The 24557-nt window shown below is 35.0% G+C and overlaps 1 protein-coding gene across 4 annotated transcripts in view; it reads right to left on the reverse strand.

The window, feature by feature from the left end:
- Positions 1-24557, reverse strand: part of LOC150107208 (uncharacterized) — a 351505-nt gene that overhangs the window by 105419 nt on the left and 221529 nt on the right. For all 4 annotated transcript variants that reach the window (XM_090391063.1, XM_090391065.1, XM_090391062.1 and 1 more), the window contains one exon: positions 14681-14781. In XM_090391063.1, the coding sequence (XP_090247189.1) occupies positions 14681-14781 (101 nt within the window). The remainder of the gene's footprint in view (positions 1-14680; positions 14782-24557) is intronic.

A 24557-nucleotide genomic window follows, 5' to 3' on the forward strand; every position in this document is an offset into this window, starting at 1 on the left:
CTTTTCGCTGTTCGCCCTGGTTCCCTGGCGAAAACAACGGGGGCCTTGTTTAACCAGGCGACGCCCCAGCCGGCATGAAATTTTGTCATGTTGTACCATCATTCTATATTTTGGTTTAACTAATAAGAATACAATTTGGTCGGCTAAATCCCAAATTGCCAGCCCATCCTCGTTCATTCAGTATCCAAGTAGATACCCAACAGGGTGCACCACGAGAAGGTGAGGATTGGACATTAGGTCAGAAGCCCTGGTCGATTCTCCGCATTCCTTTAAAGGCTATGTGGAGGTCTCCTCTCAGTTATACAGCTTTGACCCTTAAGTAATATATATATATATATATATATATATATATATATATATATATATATATATATATATAATGAATGTTATGGCAGTTTCACATAATGGAATTCGGTTGAAGAGAATTAGCATTTCAACTCAATTGTCAGCTATGCTTTTATCTTTCGGTTGTGCGATATTTTGTTAATACCGCACCATTCATATGCACGTTTTAATAACCTGCCTTTGCTGTCTGTTTTGCGTTAGGCTTAATTACCGTAAAGGGAGAAAAGTCACAAAAGAGAAATATGTTCCTGGTCTGGGGATTCCCTTATTCAAGTAATATTCACTAATTTCATGTTATCAGTCTGTGGTGTGCCAGTATCGGTAAGTGGTGATATTATTTGATCTATTCTACATTAAAAAAATTTAATCCTGAGATAGATAAGTGGCCAATAAAAAATTAAAAAACAATACTGCGAACAATCAGAAGAAGCAGAAACAGACTCAAAAAAAAAAAAAAAAGGACAGTATTTCATATTTTACCAGAACAGCCTGCATCGTCTTCAGAACCAATCGGTAAGAGGCAAAAAATGTAATATATGCATTTGATTTTTGTAATATTCGCTGTGTATGTTTTGTATTGAATATAAATACAATAAATATTATAAGAATATATCTCTCTATTACGATTTTTTTTTGAGGGGGACTGTGAAATATTTTAATTTTTACAAAGGGGGCCCTGACATTCAGAAATTTGGGAAGCACTGATCTAGACTATGCAGATGATGTATGTCTAATTGCTCACAGACATGCAGATATCCAAAGCAAACTAACCACATTACAAGAAGAATCAGTGAAAGTCTGTTTGAAAATAAATACAAACAAAACAAAAGAAATGAGAATCAATGTGAACAACAAGGCATCAAGTACAATTGAAAATAGAAAAATCGAAACCGTTTCACATTTTACATATCTCGCAGTGTTTTATCTGCAGATGTAGGAGCAATTACAGATGTTGACATAAGGATTCAAAAGGCAAGAAGTGTATATGCCAAACTAAGTAGAGTATGGAAAATTAAAAATAGTCACACAGATACAAAATTAAAAATATTTAATGCATGTATTAAATCAGTTCTTTTATATGGATGCAAATTGCGGCTGGTTTCAAAGAAAATACAAAAACTACAAACATTCATAAACCAATGTCTGCAGAGCATACTTTGAATTTGGTGGCCAAAAATTATTACTAATGAAGACCTCTGGAAAAGAACAAATCAGCAGAAAGTCAAACTTAAATCCGAAAACTAAAATTTAGATAGATTGAACAAACAATTAGGAAAGATCACAAAGAAATCTGTCATGAAGCCCTGGAATGGAATCCACAATGAAAGAGAAAGTGTGGCTGTCTGAAAAATACATGGAGGAGATCGACTTTAATGGAATGTGAGAAGAGGAGTTTTGCTAAATTAAGACCAATAGCAAGGATAAGGAACCAATGGAAAGCATTTACAGACTCCTGATGGAATCTGGGAAAGAACAAGGAGGAGAATCCTTACACATCAGTTTTATAATGATTATGAACAGTTTGTAAATTCGGTAAGACAATTTAAAACTTACCCTAGTACTGATTGTAATTCATATTATAAACTATTAATAACAAATATAGAAACAAAACTGTGGAAATTAACAAAAAGTAGTAATAAAAGCCTAAGACTGAACTGGAATGATAAACAGGCTTCAAAACATGCTTCACTCTGTACTACTAATCCATAAAATGAAACATCACATGTTAGAATTAGCAGTAAGCTAGGATTATAATGGGTTAGCACCTGATCTGATACTAGTAGATCTTGTTGTTCTGAAAGTCCTCTGTTGCCCTTTACTCCATATCCCATCAGTGTTCTTTTTTAAAAAATTGTACAGTGGTTTGCTCACTGTTACTTTCTCGGGAAGGAATCTATCATAGACATTCATTAGGCCTAAAAATGTCTCTAGTTCATTCCAGGTAAAGGTAGTTAAACATAAGTTTAATAACACAAAGTTACAACAAAACCTGGTAAGAAACAAAGCAGAAAGCAAACTAACAAATGACACATTCATACATTCCTTGTGTGAGCACAATACTGTACAGGTTGACAATACTCCCCGAGAATGACCGTTCAGCTTATTTATATTCTTTTGTAGTTCATAATCAGTCTCGTCCACAGGTGAGAACAGCAGACATTACAAATTTAATGAGTAATGCCTTGAAATTATTTCTTAGAATAATATCAGACAGATGTTAAAACAAATACTGGCTGAAGGAAAATACGCATTCAAAAGTGGAAAAAGCACAAGAGATGCAATACTAAACCTCGATGATATGTGAAAGATTGATTGTTGTATCATGAGAGACAATGTCAAAAGCATTTGACATTGTTTCTCATAGTTCATAAACTAACAGAGCTGTAAATCTGGGCTAAAATAAACACACAGAAAAGAAAAACAATGATAACCACTGGTAAAATGATAAATAAAATCTTAAACACAACCTAAAAGGCTAGCCCATAGAACAAGTAGATAGATTTATATATCTGGGAAGTCTAATTACTGATGACAGAAAATGTGAACAAGAAATCAAAAGAAGAACACAGATTGTCAAAAAACAGCCTTTCTTAACAAGAAACTGATACTTACTAGTGGGAAAGTCAATATAAATACAAGAATATGACTGTGGACTTAATTATTATATTCTTCATATTGTACACTTTGGAAACATGGACCATCAGAAAAGATGTGGAAAAAAGCATAGATGGCTATGGAGATGCAGTTACTAAGAAGTTACTAAGTTACTAAGAATGATGCAGATTAGCTGAAGAGAAAATGTTATAAACAACCTAGTAGTGGAAAGAGAAAACCAAAAAAGATTACTCAATGAAATCAGGAAGAGGAAAATCATCTTGGAATATGCTAAGAGAAGGAGGACTGACCAATGTGATCAGTACGAGGAAGAAGAGGATGGGGTCAACAAAAACATCATTATGTGAAGAACAGTGGAAAGAAGAATGTACCATACAGATCTTTAGAGATGCACATAAATTCAAGTTTTGTAGATCTGGAAAAGGCATACAACAAGGAAGGTACCCAGGGAAAAGTGCTTTTCAAAACACTTTAGTTATATGGTATAAATGGAACATTATACAAGGACATAGTCTAAATTTATGTCAGCAGTGAGAACTGAAGGAAATATGGGAATATGGTTTGATATAAAATCAGGTGTAAGACTAGGATGCACATAATCTACATTCTTTTTCATCATCTATATGGATAATATTATGAAAGAAAATGGCATTAAACCTGATATTAGAATCTGAGATATCCAACTTAGCTCTTTGCTTAATGAAGGTAATGTAACAAATTGGTTCTGGTCAAATAAACTCAGTCTGAATGTCTCAAAACCTAAATATGTAAATTTTAACTTGCAAAATACAACTGGCAAAATTAACTTCACTGCACAATTAATTTTGTATGATTGGAATTGCAGGACAAATTCAAATTGCAACTGCGAGAAAATAGAAAAAGTCAGTGTAATAACTTACTTGGGATTAAAAATTGATAGCAGTTTAAGCTGGAAACCGCATATTACCGATGTCGTAAATAAAGTAAGGATTATGTTAAACAGACTTTACTACCTAAACAGATTCTTAAATTTAAATATGGCTAAAAATATTATATTCTGCCTGGATTCAGAGTGCACTACAATATGGTATATTAAGTTGGGGAGGAATCTATCGCACTACGCTGAAACCTTTAGTCTTGACTCAGCATAAAGTAATTAAAATCTTAACTAGAAACAAATATAAGTACACTGCAATGTGTAATAAATACATCATACTATCCCTTAGATATTTATGCATCTATAGGGTACTATTATTCATAAAAAACGACAACAATACATAAACATCAAACAAGATGCTTTCCTTAGTAGACATAAGGGCCTAAAATATATAGTTCCAAAAGCAAATAAAGGAGCAATACACAAACATTATACTTATTTAGCGCCAAAAGTATTCAACACACTACCTTTAACAATAAGAAATGAAACTAACCCAAACAAATACAAAACTCTAATCAAAGAGTATTTATTTTCTCACAGAAATGAGGAATCTCTGTTCAAAATAATTGTATAAATTATTGCTTTTTAGCATATTTGTATTCAAAGATCATAAAAATTTGAATGCTATTTAACTGCTTTATTTTGTTTCTAATTAATTGTTATGCAACTTTCTCTGTACATATTAGCATGTCTCCTGGGATTTTATTATGTAATTATATTATAATAATATATAATATGTATATTATATGAATGTACATATATGTATATAATGAAAATGAATTACATAAATTTTTATAACTTTATGCATATCGTAACCTGGATGAGCTGTTGATCTTAGGTTACACATATGATTGGTCAACATTTTGTACTATTATAGGAAGCTTACAAATAAATTTTACAAGTTAAAAAATAAAAATTCTACCCTATGGCTCTTCTTTATGAACTGGTCAATAACATCTTCATAAAAAGTTGGTTGTAACTTAATTTTCCGAAGCAACAAGCACACTTGTAAAGGCTGCTGAAGCTCAGCAGCTAGAGCTATGTTGACAGCGTATGGCCTGTGGTTTAAGTAACAGAGGGAGACGCGTGAATTGGCTATGCACACGCATGAAATCACAGTGTCGCTGCGAGAACCTGTAAGCTCCTACAACCGAGCAAGCCAAGGTATCTTTGACTAGACAAGCAAGCATTGGATTTGATACACAAAGCAAAGCTCAATTAAAACTTAAGACGTCTTCTGTCTACAAAAATAAAAGCCTAAATGGAATGCTTATAAATGCATGCATTTATTAACAAATAAATAGTACTTATTTCTCAATTAATGAGCTTGCGCAATTAATAAGCATAGCAAGCATGGAGAATTCGGCACTGCTACAGAACAAGTAACATATTTCAGTTATTCAGGCAGAGTGTTTAGTGAAGATGGCATATTAAATCTGGAAAGAGACAACAGAATAAACAAAGCTGGTATGGTTGAGGTGCTTAAGGGTCAAAGCTGTATAACTGAGAGGAGACCTCCACATAGCCTATAAAGGAATGCAGAGAGCTGATCATATTTGGATATTAGGTCCTTCTCATCTAATATCCAAACTTCACCTTCTCGTGGTGCACCCTGTTAGGTATTTACCTAGATATTGAATGAACAAGGATAGGTTGGCAATTTGGGATTTAGCCAACCAAATTGTATTCTCATTGGCTTAAACTACAATACAAAATGATGGTACAATGTGACAGAATCTTATGCTGGCTAAGGCATCACCTGGTTAAACAAGGCCCCCATTATTTTTGCCAGAGAACCAGGGCGAACAGCAAAAAGTCAGCTACAGGAACAAACACACCAACTCAACATCAGAATTCAAGATTTGTATTATCAACATAAGAAGTCTGAATGGCAAAGAAATTGAACTAGCTGAGGAGTTAGATAAATACCAAATCAACATAATAGCAGTGACTGAAACAAAAACTAGCGAGATCTTTCTGAGCAATAAATACAAAATGTTATATTCAGGCAATGACAATCAAGGAAAAGGAGTAGCTATATTATTCAACACTAAATAAGAGGCTAATCTTCTGAAATGCAGGCAATTTCAAGTAGAGTGATGTGGGAAAATATCAGAATGGGGAACTGGACAATGAGACTTATTTCTTACTAATGATCCCACAGAAGGTTCTACTAAGGTAGAAGTGGAGGAATTTTTTGAGGCTTTATATTTTGGGAAAATTTGAAGAAAAGAGCAAAGCTAATAATAATGACAATTACCTGTTGGATTTCTGCTCAGGACATGCACTAGTTATTACTAACACAATGTTAACACATAAAAATGAGCACATATTCACATTGAGAGAAGGAAAGGAATAAGAAAAGCCTCAATGACTATGTCATTGTTGATAGTGATGTTTTCTCAGTGGTGCAGGACACTAGTGTATAGAGGATTTGAAACTGGAAGTGAATACCACTTAGTCTTGAGCAGGATAAAACTGAATTTCATATTAAAAAGAAGAATATGTAAGAAAGTTTTAAAGCGAGTAAAAGTTGAGCAACTCTGAGATGTGAACTGCAGACTAAAATACACAAACATTATTGAAGAAAAAATTAAAAAGTTTGAAAACAGGAACCAAACCTTGGAGATTCAGTGGCAAATCATGAAGAAATCATTGATTGCTTCGGTTGGAGAGGCATGTGGTGAGATTGTCTGCACGGATAGAAAAATCAGAACTTCTTGGTGGGCACAGGAACTTAAAGAGGCAGTGAAGGAAAAGAAGGAAGCATATCAAAAGTTCCTGGCAGTAATTTTGTGCTCTTAGAGAATAAGTAGACAAAGGTAACAAAGCTAAACACTGTGTAAAACTAGCTAAACAGAAATCATGGTAAGACATGGAAGTTGGTAAGAACATAGAAAATAAACATCAAGAAGGTGGCAAGATATTCTGGAAGTTGTTGAAAAAGCTCAGAAATGGAGGAAAGAGTGTTGTAAAAGGAATTAGAGATGATAAAGGTGACATGAAAACTGGAGAAAAAGATATCCTTGATGTTGCTAAATGAAATAAGCAGTGACAACACAGTGGTAAAAAAACACTCAACAGGCATGCGATCAGGAATACATATCCATACATGTAGTAGATAAAGCCATCAAAAGCTTGAAGCATGGAAAGGCAGCTGGAGTAGATGATATTTGAACAGAAATGCTCAACTATGGAGGTATAAAAGTCTTATAGTTGCTGCACTGTATAGTTCAGAAAGCCTAGAAAGAGGGATTAATTCCACATGATTGGAGCTCTCATAGTACCCATATATAAAAAGGAAAATAAAACTGAATGTGAGAATTACAGAGGTATTTCTCTACTGAGTGTTCCTGGTAAGATTTATATAAGTATACTTGAGAAACAGTTGAGAGGGATTGTGGAAGAGAAGCTTGGTGAAGAACAAGCTGGATTCAGGCCAAATAGAGGCTGTAAGAATCAGATTTTCACTTCACAACAAATTGTCAAGAAATCATGGGAATATAACAAAGATCTGTATTTTAAGTTTTGTAGATCTGGAGAAGGCATATGACAAAGTGCCAAGAGAGAAGCTATTCAAAATGTTACAGTTGTGTGGTGTCAGTGGGACATTATATAAAGCAATACTTAGTCTTTATTTGAGTTGTAAGTCAGCAGTTAGAATTGAAGTACAGGAAGATGGTTTAATGTCAAATCTGGTGTCAGACAAGGATGTACATTATTTCCTCCGTTATTTATTATCTATATGGATCACATTATGAAGGAAAGTGGTATTAACCACGTCACCATCAATATGGATAAAATACACCACTCCTCTACACTTCGTATCCATCATAAATTTCAATGTAATAAATGTAATAAATAAATTTCAATGTACTTCACATCCATGGTAACCTGGACGTATATATACGTCTTGGCCGGTTGGGTGGTTAAACCTGATATCAAAATTGGAGATGTTAATGTCAGCTCTTTGCTTTAAGCAGATGATGTTATACTTCGAAATAAATCCAGTACAAGTATGCAAGATTCCCTGACTAAATTGAATAACTGCTGTAATAGATATGGTATGAAGGTCAGCAATAACAAGACAAAGAAAATAGGCAGAAGAATTGCAAATATCAACTGCATTGTGAATGGAGAACTTATAGAACAAGTAAAACATTTCAGCTACTTAGGCATGATTATTATTATTATTACCCGACACCTCCAGGGAGTCCAAAGACTCATTGAGGGAGAGTCCCCCCCCCTTTAAAAAACTCACCGTCTCCACCAATCACTAACTACCGTCATCATCATCATCTACACCAACAGCATCTACTGTCCACCACCACTAGTATTTTCATAGACAATACAAACATCCATGCCCATGGCGGGATTCGAACCCACGAATCCCGCCACGAATTCGAACTGGAGAGAGGATATGCTAACCACTCAGCCAACTAGACCGGCCGATTTTTAGTGAAGATGGTAAATTGAATATGGAAATAGACAACAGAATCAATAAAGCTAGTATGGAAGGAAGTCAACTGAATGAATTTATATGGAATAAGAGAAAAATTAGTCAAAACATTCAATTAGCTGTATACAAGACAGTGTTCAAACCAATTTTATGGATCTGAGAACAAAAATACTTGACCTAAGACTAGAGACTGCAGATATGAGCCCTGAGAATGGGGCGTGAAAAGGTGGCATCAATGGCAATATCATATTAAAAACGAGGATATTAGGAAAGAACTTGGCATTGTTAACATCCAGGAATGTATTAATAGAGTTAATCTCAGGTGGTATGGTCACTTAAACAGAATGGGAGAGGAAAGATTAGCAAAACAAGTGTTTTCTTCCAGGTTGGCAGGAAAAAGACTCAGAGGAAGACCAAGATATGGGTGGATTGATATGGTAAAAAAGTGTCTTAGAAGATAGAAATATAAGATCTGATAATGTTGAAGGCTTGACAGGTAACAGACTGATTTGGAGGAAAATTATATATAGGAAATTAACAAGGATGTAAATTTTTCATGTAGTACTGTCATATCCTGTACACCCCCTTCAGGGTACATGTCAGGAATTTGATGGCATGTTTGAGAACCAGGTGTATATATTTATATGGAATAAGAGAGAAATTAGCAAAAACACTTAACACCAGCAGTACACAACAGCATTTAACCTAGTTCTATGTTATTCGTTTAAATGTCGAGTTAGAAATAAAGCACCCGATTAAAAATTAGAGACCATAGGTATTGCGTGCTGAGAAAAATTATGGGTCTGAACAGATAGCATCAATGGCAGAATCATATTAAAAATAAAGATATTATAAAGGAACTTGACATTGTTAATGTGTGAGTGGGGTTAATCTAATGCAAAATGATCATTTAAACAGAATGGAAGAAGAAAGGTGAGCAGAAAAGGTTTGTAATGAAGATGGCAAGATAAAGATCCAGAGGAAGACCAAGACTCAGAAGTGCCTTCAAGACTGAAATGTTAGATATGACAAAATTTGGGTGCTCGTTGTGTCACCTTTTCTTAATAACTTTGATATCTATGCTCTTTACGTTTATTCGCCCCTTGGTGTCACGTGGTACTATCTAAGTACAAAGGGAATTGCCCTGGGGTAGAGCCAAAATTCAAATATAACAAAACTTCGAGGTTCTTCTTCTCATAAAATCCTAAGACATTTATTTGTTTTCGCTGTGCCACTTAGGACAACTAGTTTAAAGGAAAAAATGTTAAACAAGAAGTGAACACCCAGCTATACCTCAGTGACTAGCAATCGTGACCGTAGACACGTTACTCAAATCTCCAGCTTAGGTTCGCATATTTAGCAAGTGGTGCATCGGATAATACTAACAAACAACTGAATCAGAGTAAGCAAAAGATTTATTTACCATTCTAACATATATACAGTTCATGGAAGTCTGGGAAAGATCATTTCTAAACTACAAATTTATGTCCTATCATAGTTATCAAATATGAACAGTAAATTCTCACAACGCATATAGGATTAACAATATATAGCTGTTCTATATCACTTCACACATAAGATCCTCATAACTCTCTTAATTAAAACCTAGTAAACATACATTATCACCTTGTATTCACACATCCTAAGGTTATCACTCTTTATGTTACACTTGTCTACTTTCACAACTTATAATTTGCTACAGTCCTAAGTTTTATCTTTGTTAAGTCCTTAGATCTTGATTCACATATCATTCATTTACACTATTTAACAATAAAATTTCACGATACCATATTATAGTTATCTCCTGTGCTTGTTCCTCTCTTTACTCGTCCTTTGACCCTCAAATTGATTTCTTTGTGCTGGGATTGGTACCTGGAATTCCTCGATTATATGCTGGCCCATTCGTTTCAGTCGGTCATGCCTTCTTTTCAATAGGATTCTTGGGGCAAAGTCACTCTTACCCACGTGTTGCCTTTTTACCTAGATTCTGAGGCCTCTACGCAGACTACCCTTTTCTTCTGCAGTAATGTGATTCACCTTGGACCTTGCGACGCATAACCTTTCCCATGGATACGCGGCATCTACCGTTTCCGCCTGCCGGGTGTCGGGGCAGAGATTTCCCCTCATGCTCTCGAACCGTCCCTCCACTCGCGACGTCCACACTCCAAAACCAAAACCACCAGGTAAAAAGCCCCGTGGGGTGGAGGTCCTAACTCTTTTATATCTCTACACCCTATCGGCACCTTCCGTAATCCCTCTCCCGACTCATCGATAGCGCTCAACGTGATATCTCTCGGTAGAGGGTTTCTTCTTTTCTGCCTACTTATCATGTGCCGTGTGCACATGATATGCTTGCGACAACTTCCTTTAATCCTGTGCTCTTGGTCTTGGATTACGCTATAATTATCGTTAAAAATTGTGAGTTATTCATCTAAGCTTTGTCTATCTAATTCCTAGGAATGGTATACTGCTTTAATCATACTTTAACATTCTTTTTCTCTAGAATTTTACCGCCAATATTTAACTAGCTTAAGTAATCTTTCTACATAATGGAATAATACTTCTTTCTTATGCATTTTCATAATTATTATCCTTTTGTTTAATATATACAATTTTGTTCACATATATGTAGTTTACACTCTTAGATGCAAGCAAGTTTTCTATTATAAGTTCTTTACTTGTTAAATTATGAAAGAATAAATTCTCTTAGGAATTTTATCAATCACAATTTAACAGCTTACAAGTAATAAACTAATTTGGAAGAAAACTGTTGATAGAAGATTAGTAATATTGTTGTACTTTCATGGTAGCTTGCATACCAATTGAGGGTACAGGAAATTGATGATGATTCGTTGTGACAAACACTCAAGGAAACCAAGAAAGAGAAAAGTTAAACAGAAAAAAAAAAAAAAAATCCATCTCTCATGGAGTATTCTAAGCATAAAAAAGTATATCCCTGTTTTTTTTAACTAGGATAAATACTATCCATATTAAAAAAAACACAAAGGTGGGGAAAGGAATTACATTTCCATTTGTTTTAAACATTGCTATAATGCCTTGTATTGTATAAAAACAGTTTCCTGAATGTAAAAGTTCCTTACTAGATTTTATGATTCATTGCATCAGTGATGGTAACAGGACACAAATATTACAGAAAATTATCCTATAGTTTCAGTGTGTAAAAGTCATCAATCATCAGTTTTTCAGAAAGCAGATTCCATGAACTGAATTTCATGCAAACTGGTAGAGCATTGCTTATCTTGCCAATTACTAAGAAGAAAAAGTTTCCTATGGAAATGCTGCATTTATGCAAGAAACAATATTAGAAGAGATTCCAGATTTTTTTTGTCTTCAGTGCAATGTTTTCATTTTATATCATGGTTCTCTCCACAACAGAGCACACCTGGTATCACTTTGTAGAGTGATACCAGGTGTGCCATTACCACCCTTCTAACATCAATGAAAGGGACACTTATGGTGGAGGTAGCATGATGGTTTGAGAAGTCATCTCTTTGGGTGGATACACTGACCTGTATGCACTTCCTAGTGGAACCATGAATGCTGCAACTTATAAAGATGAGGTCCTCAACTACACATTCATCTTTATGTGGATGTGATAAGGGAGACATTCATTCTACAAGACGATAATACTCATCCTCACTAAGCCAAGATAGTGGACCAATGTCTTCAAGAACAGACTATCATTATGTATGGACTGGCCAGCCAGGTCTCCTGACCTTCATCCTATTGAGCATGTCTGGGATGCTCTAGGTAGACATGTTGCTGTTCTCAACACAACCCCTCCCCAAAACTTTGAGGGACTTGCGAGCTTTTGCAGGAGCAATAGTTGTTATTTCTAACTGAGCTCCTGCACATCATTATAAACAGTATGAAACATCATTGTGAGAGCAATGTATTGCTGTGAGGGAGCAACCAACTTATTGGGGCACTTTGACAGTCTCATTTTAATCTCTTGTTTTTGACCACTGTCAGCAAATAACCATTTGTTACTGAATTAAACTATTCATTTACAATTTTTGTGAGTGTTTTTGTCTACATTTCATATCATACTGCTTTTCATTGAATTGCATAAAAATGTATCATACAGGTTTTGAGTTATGATTTTTCTCTTTGCTTCTTAATTTATGGAAACCAGTATAGATTAACATAACAAATAACCTCTCGTACTAAGAAGTGCCAACTGCATACCTCTTCTGATCTTTCACCAGAAAGGCACAAAAATTGTCATTAGTTGGAATATCAATAGGTTTTTTTGACTCAGAGGTATTCCTTCCCCTAATGGTGTTCAAAATTTGCTAATCAAAATTAATATCAATCCTATGCAAGCTCATACTCATCTGCCATCTTCTACCAACAGTATGGAAGCAAGCACATCAGTCCTAAAAAAGGGAGATAAAAATCAGCCATCAAACTATGTCCCATTGTTCTTGCCTTAATTCTCTTGAAAACAACAGTTAACTTCAACTACCTTGTAGCCCACCAATTAATGCTCACCTAATATGAATTTCCACTACTCTTGCTCTACAATGGATCTCCTAATATCCACTTCTGAATAAAAGATATGGAGAAAGTCATATGATTGAACTTGACATTTCAAGGCATTTGATCAAGTCTGGAATAGATCTAGAGACCTACTTGCCAAGCTACCATGCGATTCAACACTCCAATAGGGGCAACAGTTTTTTTTTCTAATCATTCACTGTGTTATGGTGGATGGTTTCCTCTCTTAAGATTTTCTCATCAATGCTAGAGTACCTAAAGGTTTCTATACTTTTCCCCATGCTCTTCCTCCTATGCAATGATGATGATCTACTCTAAATAAAAACCTATTAATAGTTTCTCATGGCAGTATACTCTAGTCTTCTTAGTTCAACAACCTCTGTAGTACTAAAACGATCCAAGAACTTCCATGTCTCAAAAATAATCATCTTAATATTCTCTATTGGGAGAGGAGAACTTAGATGCTGCCATAACACAATCCTGTCTTATTTCTCATAAGAAAGATCTCACTTTACTTTTCCATACCTTCGATATACTACTCAGATACCACAAATAGATTCACATCCATGGCCTCCTCAGTGTCCAATAAACTTGGTACTCTTTTTAATTCAAGACATACACACCAGTTTAATGCTGTGCAAATTTGCCAACGTTAGAAAACAATTCTCACATTTTGAGGTGCAATAGAAACCTCTTAAAAATGCTTGATTTTATCCAGAAGAATCAAGGATAAAAATATGATCCCACTTAAGAGATGATTTCCCTCTCAGAGATTCAGTGCAATCACTTTCTCAGACATTCTTTCTAACTTATGACTATTCTAATGATCTTTTCATGGGTGCTACTCTCCCCAAACTTACCATTATCATGCCTTCATTTTTCTCTATACATGTAAAATCACAACTGAAGGTAACATCCATAAACAGGTAAACTTCAAACTTAATGAACCAACTTCTCAATTTAGTCTTTCATCTACCTCTATTCTTTAGAAAAGCTTCTCCCAGGACTATGACCTTCAGCTGTTCAAGAAACATCCAGAAATTACTTCTTTCCTAATCACAGTTCATAGGTACATGGAACACTGTTATATGAGCTTTGCAACCTCTCTTATGCTGAGATGACACACACACACACACACACACGTGCGTAAAAAAAAAGCCTTAATTCTTTTTTTCAGGAACAACATCATATATATGCATTAAAGAAAGTTAGACACCTTGCTAATTAAAACTATAAGACTAAGCTCACTTAAAAAATTAAATGTTTTAGCAGAATAAAACTTTTTTGTGTGTATTTATGTTCTGGCTGCTTTAATAGTCAATGAAAAAAGTGAATTGTATATTTGAATTAAACATTTCATTTATTTTGAAACAGAGTGGTAAGCATGAAGAAGTATATTCTGCTAGGGGAAGACAAAATGACTAAAATTAAGGTATATCAAGTATGAGTCCCATTATTTGGAATTAATTATAAAAGAAATTGGATATACTTAATATTCAAGAATATAAGCACTAATAAGAGATAGTTATTTAAACAGATAGTTATCTGAAGCAAAAATGACAAGGACAAATACCAAGAGGTATATATAAATAGATTGAGGCAATTAGGAACACCTTAGAAGATAGCACCATACAAAAGATCATAAGAAATCAAAGAAATGTTAATTCTCAGGAAGTTTAACATAATGCTTGGAGAGAGAGAGAGAGAAAGGGTTTATCATGTTCTTGAACTATTTTTCAAATATGCACTTGAAGAAAATTTAATGTTTGCTTAATTCATCAAAAAATATTCTGAAACTGAATTTTTTTTCTCCCTAAAGTTACCTTTTATGAGAAAATGGAAGAATGTGCATACTTAAAGAAGATTCACATGGCCAAAGGACAATATCTTTATCCATCACTAACTGCTTATCAGGAATAATGTCCTATCAAAGGGAGAAAAAAATTCTATTAATAGTAATTTAAATATTATAACCTTTAAAGAGAAATCTGTTAATTTTTTTTTTTTTTCCAGTTGAAAATATTTATAGTTGACCCACTAGAACAAACACTATTATAAATACTTAAGTCACAATTTCCACAGATAGAATGTTATGCTAAAAGAATTTACTATGGCAGCCACTCCGACAATTACTCCTCTGTGTGAGTTTGCTATAGTGAGTCAACTGTATTATAAAAGCAAGAGTTTAAGTGTGCAGAATTTATCAGTTTAAATCAACTGATACTTAAATTATCTATATATATATATTTAGTTGGGTTTCTTTCATCTATTAGACAGTGTATGTGTTTGGAGAAGAAATGATCATACTACTGCAACCATGGTGACTGGATAACAGTTTGCCAGGTGCTAGGTAACCCAGTTTTAAATGTGGCATAACCAATATTATTTAAACTGAAACTATATACAATGGATTTATGTTAGAAGTTGTTCTATTTGGCAATATTCATTACATGAAACCTTGTATTTTCATAAAAGAGGTAGGCAGCCAGCAATAGGGCAAACAAGACAAAGAAACTCATAAGCAGTCCCAAATGATTCAGATGAAGTAGCAACTCAAATGATACAACTGGTAAGTTTTAAAGAATGCCACCTAAGGTAACTATAGGTTCTCACTACACGGTGATTAGCTTATCATGCAATCGAAAGCAAAGGAGCAATATCTGCCTGACCAATTTAATCAATTTAAAAACTCACAGACCCATCTTTGTAAAAGTTTACATGGTATATTACCACATAAATGTTCTTTATTATCATTATTCCACTAGTTCCACTGGCACCATGATTATTCTTAGGGAAAAGCATGAAAATTACTAAATTTCTACAAATGCAATAACAGTGATGTTATGCTATTTGTAGCATAACAGTCACCTTCAACCAATATAATATCCTCTCCATACAAGGCATTTGAGGATAACTCTTGAGCCAATATAATCAAATTAATAAGTTTGTAAAATCAGGGAACAGGTATCCACCACAGAAATACAGGTTATATGCTTCCAATGTATAAATATTCACTTTGGTTTAGGAGCAGTATCCTTAGAAAGTCATCATCAAATTCCTGACATGTACCCTCAAGGGGTGTACAGGATATGATAGTACTACAAGAAAACTTTACATCATTACTAACTTCCTATCTACAATTTTCCTCCAAATCAGTCTGTTACTTGTCAAGACTCCAATATTATTATCATCATCAGATCTTAAACATCCTTAAACAGGTTACCGATGACCATTTAAAAAGCATTTAAATTATATATGTACAAAATAAAGGATGCCTACAATTTGGGGCTCAGAGATTTTCCTGGTTGTCAGATAAGTTTACATAATTCATAACTAAAAGTTTTGTTTCCTGTTTGAAGAGTAGTATGTATGATAAAATATCATTGAATATATGTATGTTCATAATATAGCATTAAAAATAAAAGATCATAAATTGCATAAGAAATTAAATAATGGTCAATGTCTTATATACCCTGTTATTTTCCTAATTAATCTGAGTGACAGAACCAATCACTAATACCAATGAGTGAAATTTCATTTCAAATGCTAAATTGCATGAAATCATTAACGAATTCAAGTTTAGTTAAAAATAAGTAAGAAATAATGTGCATCAAATATATTCATCAACATGAATAATTACTAAAATGATGAAAATTATACTCTAAATAGACCAATTTCAGTAAGTCAGGATTTATGCTCAGGGATTTATAATTCCAAAATTATTTTTATTTTTCAACATAATCTCCCTTAAGACTAATACATTTATTCCAGCGATGCTCCAGAGCCATTATCTCATCCCTGTAGTGCAGTAAGATATGCAAAATACCCCTCTACAGCTGCAATCACCTCTTGATTCGAAGAAAAACACTGACCAGTGAGGAAAAGTTTTAGTTTTGAGACGAGAAAGATGTCAGAGGGAGCTGAATCTGGGAAATTGGGTGGATGTTCCAACAATTCATAGTGCAGATCGCTTAATTTTCCCATTGCCAAAACACCTTTGTGGGCAGGTGCATTATCCTGATGAAAGATGATTTTTTTCCTTCTGCAAACCAGGTCTTTTCTCACAAATTTTTTCTTCTAGTCTGGTTAAAAGATCGGAATAATATTCCCTGGTTCTTGTTTTGTCCTTTTCAAAATAATTAATAAACAAAATTCCTTTAGCATCCCAAAACACCAATGCCATGATCTTTCCTGCTGATGGAACCGACTTTCTTCTTTGGCGCTGAACAACCGGCTTCTGTCCACTGTATTGACTGCTGTTTGGATTCCGGTATATAATGGTGAATCCAGGTCTCATCCATAGTAATAAATTGACACACAAAATCAGTTTTATTCTTGTTAAAATGCTACAAGAACTGTTCAGATATTTTCATGCAAGTGCGTTTTTGATCTGCTGTGAGCAAGCGTGGCACCCATCTTGCGCAAAGCTTTTTCGTTTGAAATTCTTCATGCAAAATATATCCGATACGTTCTTTTGAACTACCTAGTCTCCGCAATTTCATGCACTTTGACTTGTTGGTCATCCAATACCATATTGTGCACTTGATCAATGATTTCTGATGTTGTTCCATTTTTTTGGACGTCCTTCACGTGGATCATCTTCAAGGCTGATACAGCCATGTTTAAACTTGGCAGCCCATTTTCTTAATTTTGCCGTTAAACCTTCTTTTACAAATAATTTTAGAACTGCACGATACTCAATTTTATCCATTTCAAGGGATACAGACAACACTTTTGCTTTAGACAGCTGTATAAAACAAACTACTTGGTAGAATGACTTGCAATTTCATATATGCTTATGACAGATGTTACCAACTTCGAAAAAAAAAAAAAAATCTTGCTGATAATGTTGCCATCTATGGTCGAGGCAGAGAACTTTTCAGACCACCCTCATAAAATACAAAAGAAATGTTACAATAAAAAACTTGGAATACAAAACAATATACAATTAGATATCACATTTTTAGAAACGTGAAAGCTAATGGATTTACTTCAGGCAGCAACTAAAAGCTTTTTTTTATAATTTCAAAAATAACTTCTGAAAGACTTCAATATTCAAACAGTTTAAAAATGACAGAAAGTACTATTATCACTTGGTTGTTTTCAGTATATTCAAGATTCATTAGCAAAGTCTTTATTTCAGTCAAATTCACTTGAAAATTTTCACTTCAAATTCTCCCTTCAGCAAAAAATTAAATACATAAAAATTATAATCAGTATTTTTCAAGTTTCAAACTAACACCTTTAGGGAATTAAGCAGATATAGGAAAACATATGGTGCAACATAATGACAAAATTTTTTGAATAAAACGGCAATGAAGTAAGATTTCCTCTCCCTCCCATCTCAAATAGTATCAGAGTCAGTTTTGCCTTTCCTATACTTTGTTCAGGAAGCAAAACACGGTGACAATAAAAATGAAATAAAAAGTGCTAACATTCGTAATGTAATACACATCTGGTCTGAAAAATGCCTACTGACCTGATAATTAACCCTGAAGTTGATGTGCATAACTTTATTAATTGACATGAAGTACTCTGTTTTCACACTGCCAAAAACAGAAAATTATTACAATATATTAATTTTTAAACAGATTTTTTTACCCAATCATATTAGGACAATATGAGGCTAGCAGTTTGATTAAATAATGGTATCTAACTTCAAAAATAACAATTTCAAAAGCATGTATATACAAAAGGTTCGTGTTATTGTCTTGCTCCTGAACAATAACTTCAGAGTAAATCTTAGTTTTGTGTATATATCCAGTTGTCAGTGTAATGGTTATTTTAATAAATAAATATTTCTTCTGGTGCTGTTAGTGGAGAAAGATTTATTAAAATAACTATTTACCATTTACCAATATAGTCCAGTACTAAATGGAAATTTTATTCAATGTTTTTCAAATTTGAAAAACACTGATTATAATTTTATGTATTTAATTTTTTGCTGAAGAGAGAAAAAAAATTTTTTAAATATATATATTTAAGTTTATTTTTCTTCCAGTATATATAGTATATACTGGAACATGCATGCTGAAAATTATGATCAACTTAAAAGAATAGTATCTTTGGTCCCATGGTATCAGTTACTGAATGGAAAAAGTGTCAGCAATGCATGGGAATCTTTGAAAAAGTGCTTGAATGAGGTGGTATCTCAATGTATCCCTAGCGTTCAAAGAATAAATAGGTTGGGAGTGAAATGGATGTGCAGCATTATTAAGCAAGAGATCCACAAGAAGGAGATGATGTGGAAAGAATATCATGAGAGGAGTTATGAAATATATAAAGCTCAGGCCAGAAAAGTAACAAGTATTGTGAGAAAAGCTAAAACAGAGTATGAGAAGAAATTGGCCATGCAAGCTAAAGAAAGAATGAATGTGGAAGAATAACTTTATTGAATGCAGATGGTACACGAGTGTCAGAAGCTAAGGAGATTGTTAAGTTAATGAGTGCTCACTTTGCTAAGATATATAAACCAGGCGTATGTAGCATGGTGCACAGTGCTACTGCTACATTGGATGAAGAGTTAGAGGTTCGTGAAAATGAGGATGAAGAGCTCTTGCATAACCTGGATAAGAATTTGTCAATAGGGACAGATGGAATATCAGCCCGTTTGCTAAAGGAATGTTCAGCTAACTTGGCTAGGCCTTTCACACATTTATATAACTTGAATCTCAGCTCAGGGATGATACCAGAGGAATGGAAGGAATGTGTGATAGTTCCAATGTACAAGGGTGGTGCAAAAACTGATGTGTCTAACTACCGACCTATTAGTATCTCTGGTGTGGTAGTGAAGATTTTAGAGAAGCTGATAACTTGCATACAGAAATGGATAGACAAGCATTCTATACTCTGCAGGGAACAGCATGGGTTTACTAAAGGAAGGTCATGTTCTAGCAATTTGCTCATTTTATAACAATGTCATGGCCGAGTTGGATAAAGGGAATGGATACACTATGATAATGTTGGATTTTTCTAAGGCATTTGATAGGATACTACATGACGGAGTGTTGCATAAACTGGAGAATATGGGATTGGAATATAATCTATTGACTTTGATCAGGGGATGGTTAACAGACAGATATCAAAAAGTGGTATATAATGGGTGTGAATCTGCCAGAATTAAGGTAACCAGTGGCGTACCTCAGGGTTCAGTCCTTGGGCCATTATTGTTCAATCTATACATTAATGACATCAAGCAGGGTATATCATCAGATTTGCAATTGTTTGCTGATGATGCAAAGATAGGCAGGGCAATAAGGGGTGCTACTGATATTCAGCAATTACAAAATGATTTGAAGAGGCTGGAAATCTGGGCAAATGAAAATGGCTGTCGGTTTAATGTTAGTAAGTGTAAAGTTATGCACTTTGGCATGATTAGAGTTCCAGAGGCATATTATATTAGTGGGGTTATGCAACAAGAAACTGAAGAGGCAAGGGAACTTGGTGTATTGGTGGATAATAATTTAAAGTTTGAAGGTCACATAGCAAAAGTTGCAAATACAACTCAGAGGATAATTGCTATGTTGAAGCAACCCTTGACATGCAAGGATAAGGAAGTAATTTTGCCTCTTTATAAGGCTGTGATAAAAACCACACCTGGATTACTGTGTGCAGATTTGGTCTCCCAGGTTCCAAGTGGATAAAGAAGCTGTGGAAAGCGTGCAAAGAAGAGTTACAAAGATTATATCCAGATTATGAGGACAGATTGCAAGTATGTGGATTGCAGACTCTGGTTAACAGGAAAAAGAGGGGCGATATGATAGAGGTCTATAAACTTTTGAATGGGTGTTATAGCATGTCAAATGAAGAAATTTTTTGTTATATGGAAGGCAGGGAGAGAACACAGGGGGCATCCATGGAAGTTAAGGTTGTTCTCAGTCAAGAAAGGGGAGCAAGGTTTTTCCTCCCCAGAGCAGTGAATGAGTGGAATAATTTGCCCTTGGGGGGTAGTGAGTGCATCTAGTGTAAACGAATTTAAGGGAAGGTATGATAGCTGGGTTGGGTAATTTACAGCCTCCCTTGATGAGTCCTTGACTCCCTGGAAGTCTCAGATAATAATAATTATTTCTCCCAGCATTATACACACACACACACTGCTTGGAAAGAAGTCAACAGACACCATAATGTGAGGACCAAACAGCAACGGTACCCACCTTAATAAGATTTAGGACCTCCTTTTGCTGCAATGACTGCAGCAATCCTACAGGGACAAACTTACCACGAGCATATGATAACGATCAATGGAAATTTTGGATCATTCTTCCTGTAGGCATGTAATGAGGTCCTGGACTATTGCATGGGGGGGATGTCACTTGACCTCACCCAATGCTCCAGTTCACTCCATAGGTATTCAGTAGCACTGAGATCAGGGCTCTGAAGAAGCCAGTCAAGTGTGCCGATGTTCATGTCCACAAGCCATGCAGTTATAGCAGCAGCTTTATGACACTGGCATTATCTTGCTGAAAGAGACAATGGTCAGTTCCATAGACATGCCACACAGCAGGAAGCATTGCATTGTCTAGAATGTTCAGATACAACTTGGAATTTAATGTTCCTGGAACCACAAATGGAGATCGGAGCACAAACTAGGAAAAACAAGACCATATCATAACGCTGCCACCTCTGAATTTCATAGTTAAGGTTAGGCACTCGGGTAAGAGATGTTCATCGGGTACTGCCACACCCATCCATCTGCTTGGTAGAGGGTGTAGCATCATTCGCCGTCTCATAATACAGCTTTCCAAGCTCCCTCCCAATTGTATATACTCTTTGCACCACTGAAGGTGACACTGCATGTGACCAGGTAATGTGGGGCTTGCATATTGCAGTCCTACCATGGAACTCTGTGTCATGAATGTTTTTATGCAGATTCATGTTGATGCCTGGAACAAACTCTTTGTTCCAGTTGATGCCTGGAACAAACTCTGCAATCGTGTCAGCTGACGAATGGTGGTTTTTACATATTATCCTTTGTAGAACCATATGGTCATCACATCCAGTGAGTGTGGTGGGTAACACTTGCAGTTGACTCCTGCACTTCCATCTCAGTATGGTATCATGAACTGTTTACTGGGAGGAAGGCCCAATTTGTCAACAAATTTGATGAACAGATAGAGCTACAACATTGCATCCTACCACAATGCCTCTTTCAAACTCCATCAGTTTCCTTCTCACAGTCATTTTGCCTGGACACAGTTTCACTGACTTGGGAGCATCGTATTCTTCCAATTTATGCTGGCTACAAACACATGACTCATTACTTGGTACAATGCACCTTTGCCCATGGGGTGTACATTGACTTCTTTCCAAGAAGACAATCAAAGAGTGCGTATGTGTGTGCGTGCGTATGTGCGTGTGTGTATGTATAAATCCCACATGTGAAAAGCTGCAGAACATACAGCACATATAATATCATGCATGGTTACAAAAACAGATGGAACCTATTGATTTATTTTTCCCAAATAACTGGGCAGTAGTCCATGAGAGAGATTACATGTAGGTTTTTAAAAGGATAAAAGCAGACAAATGAGGATAAGAAGTTAGTTTAGCAAGAAAGTAAACAGTACTGTGAATGGATATTGACCAGGAGCTGCCCACAAAACTTTATTAATTAGTATGATAATTCTTGTGGAAAGTAGAGGAATGATGGACACCAGTTCAGCAGAGCTATCTATGAAAATACCTACAGAAAAGAAATAGCAGAAGAACACCCATGAGAAAGTGCTTAGACACCCTATGAGAGAGAGAGGAGAATCATCTATTAACCAGACTGCTCTCTTCTAGATAACATTAAGCAATTTAGGGAGGTTTTTGGTATACTACTTGAAATGTGAGAGTATTCTGAAGTTAAACACCTGAGAATTATGTTTTAAGTGGAAGCTGAAGAGGCTGTAGTTGATGTGCTTGTGCCAGGGAAGGGCTAGAGTTATAAAGAAAAATTTAATTTGATCTTTGATAGCACTTAGATCTTCAGACAAGGAAGCTGATGCGAGTGTTTTCAATCCACTAGAGATCAACATTTAAAACATTGTTAGTTATGGAAGATCTTCAAGCTTTTATTTGGAATTAAAACCAAAAGAAGGTTACAAGGCCAGCAAATTATGCTGTTGTGTGTGTTCTTTGACTGGTTTGATTGTGATCTTGAAATATTTCAGCACTACAAGGTTTGTTGAAAGAAGAAAAGAATGTACTATGTTCAGTAAAACTATGTTCATGATTTTAAGTCAGTGAGAGAAAGGTCAATTACGTATGGGAGGCAGAAGAGGTGAAAGTGGAGTCTTGAGAGTAATTTGGCATTGGTAGAGAAACAGACTCAGAGTTAAAAGCCAGGCAGAAACTGGCAATTAAACTACAAATGGAAGGCAATAGATATAAAGCAACCATCTTATGGTAGTTTGCAAAAACCACCATAACATGGTTTACTAATTGGGTCTCTACATATCCTATTAACTGCATCACATTTCAAATTATGCAATAATTTGAAATATAGGAACTGTCATTAAAAAAGAAAAAGTATTTAAATTGTACATGTTTTGGTCATAAAGTATTACAAAATAAAGATTTATTGTTACATAGACCATATATTTATAACGTACTTAAGCTCTTACAAATTGCCTACCGGTTTCGCTAGTAACCGACTAGCTTTCTCAAGGATTGCATAGTACAAAAAAGGTTTAAAAATACAAAGAACCGTTAGTACCTGTTAAGTAGCTAGGGTGGCACGTTCGCATGACATAACTACTCAGCATCATGAACAGACAGACATCGAGTATTTAAAGAAGCGGCAGTTGTACTACGTATGGGAAGTAACCTAAACAGAAATCAAGGGGCCATTATAATTGATACCTGGAAAAATCTAATTAACTCCCTCAGTTCAACAGAGCTACAGTACGCAAATAATCATATTACTCGTTTGCATGTAACGCGTGTTCATGATGCTGAGTAGTTATGTCACGCGAACGTGTCACCCTAGCTACCTAACAGGTACTAACGGTTCTTTGTATTTTTAAACCTTTTTTGCATTTACCTTTTTTGTACTATGCAAGCCTTGAGAAAGCTAGTCAGTTACTAGCGAAACAGGTAGGCAATTTGTAAGAGCTCAAGTACGTTATAAATATATGGTCTATGTAACAATAAATCTTTATTTTATAATACTTTATGACCAAAACATGTACAATTTAAATAGTCTAATGAAACACAAAGTTCGGTGCTTAGAAAAGGAAAAATGCAGAAAGGCCAAGCTATTGAACCACTTAACTTTCCTAAAAAGGTGTAGGGATTTCTCTATCATCCCTAAATTTCTTATAATCAACGGGCATATTAAATCCATACAAGCCAGAAGAATTTACCACAGGATGTCATTGGCACTACTCAGAGAAAGAATCCAACACATCAGGTACGAATTGAATATAAGTGATATTAATTGCCGCGAATATTTCGATGACATTTCCAACAGTCTTGATTATACGACCTGGAATTATATAGACCACATGTTAGAACAGAGCTATGAGAAAACTTTCCAGTTCAATAAAGCCAAACAAATTAGAAAATTTAATGAACTGTACAAGAAAAAATACCAGACACACAATGGCCTCCCAGTTAACAAAGTGATCTTCAACCTGTCGAAGTGATCACTGCCTTTCGAAACATGAATCGGAGATTCTAAAAAAAGGTTTTAACTTTTCTATCACTCCTAATTAC

The sequence above is a fragment of the Typopeltis vanoorti genome, chromosome 4, assembly GCF_054136105.1.
Source record: "Typopeltis vanoorti isolate ZY-2024b chromosome 4, IOZ_Tvanoo_1.0, whole genome shotgun sequence".
NCBI lineage: Eukaryota > Metazoa > Arthropoda > Arachnida > Uropygi > Thelyphonidae > Typopeltis > Typopeltis vanoorti.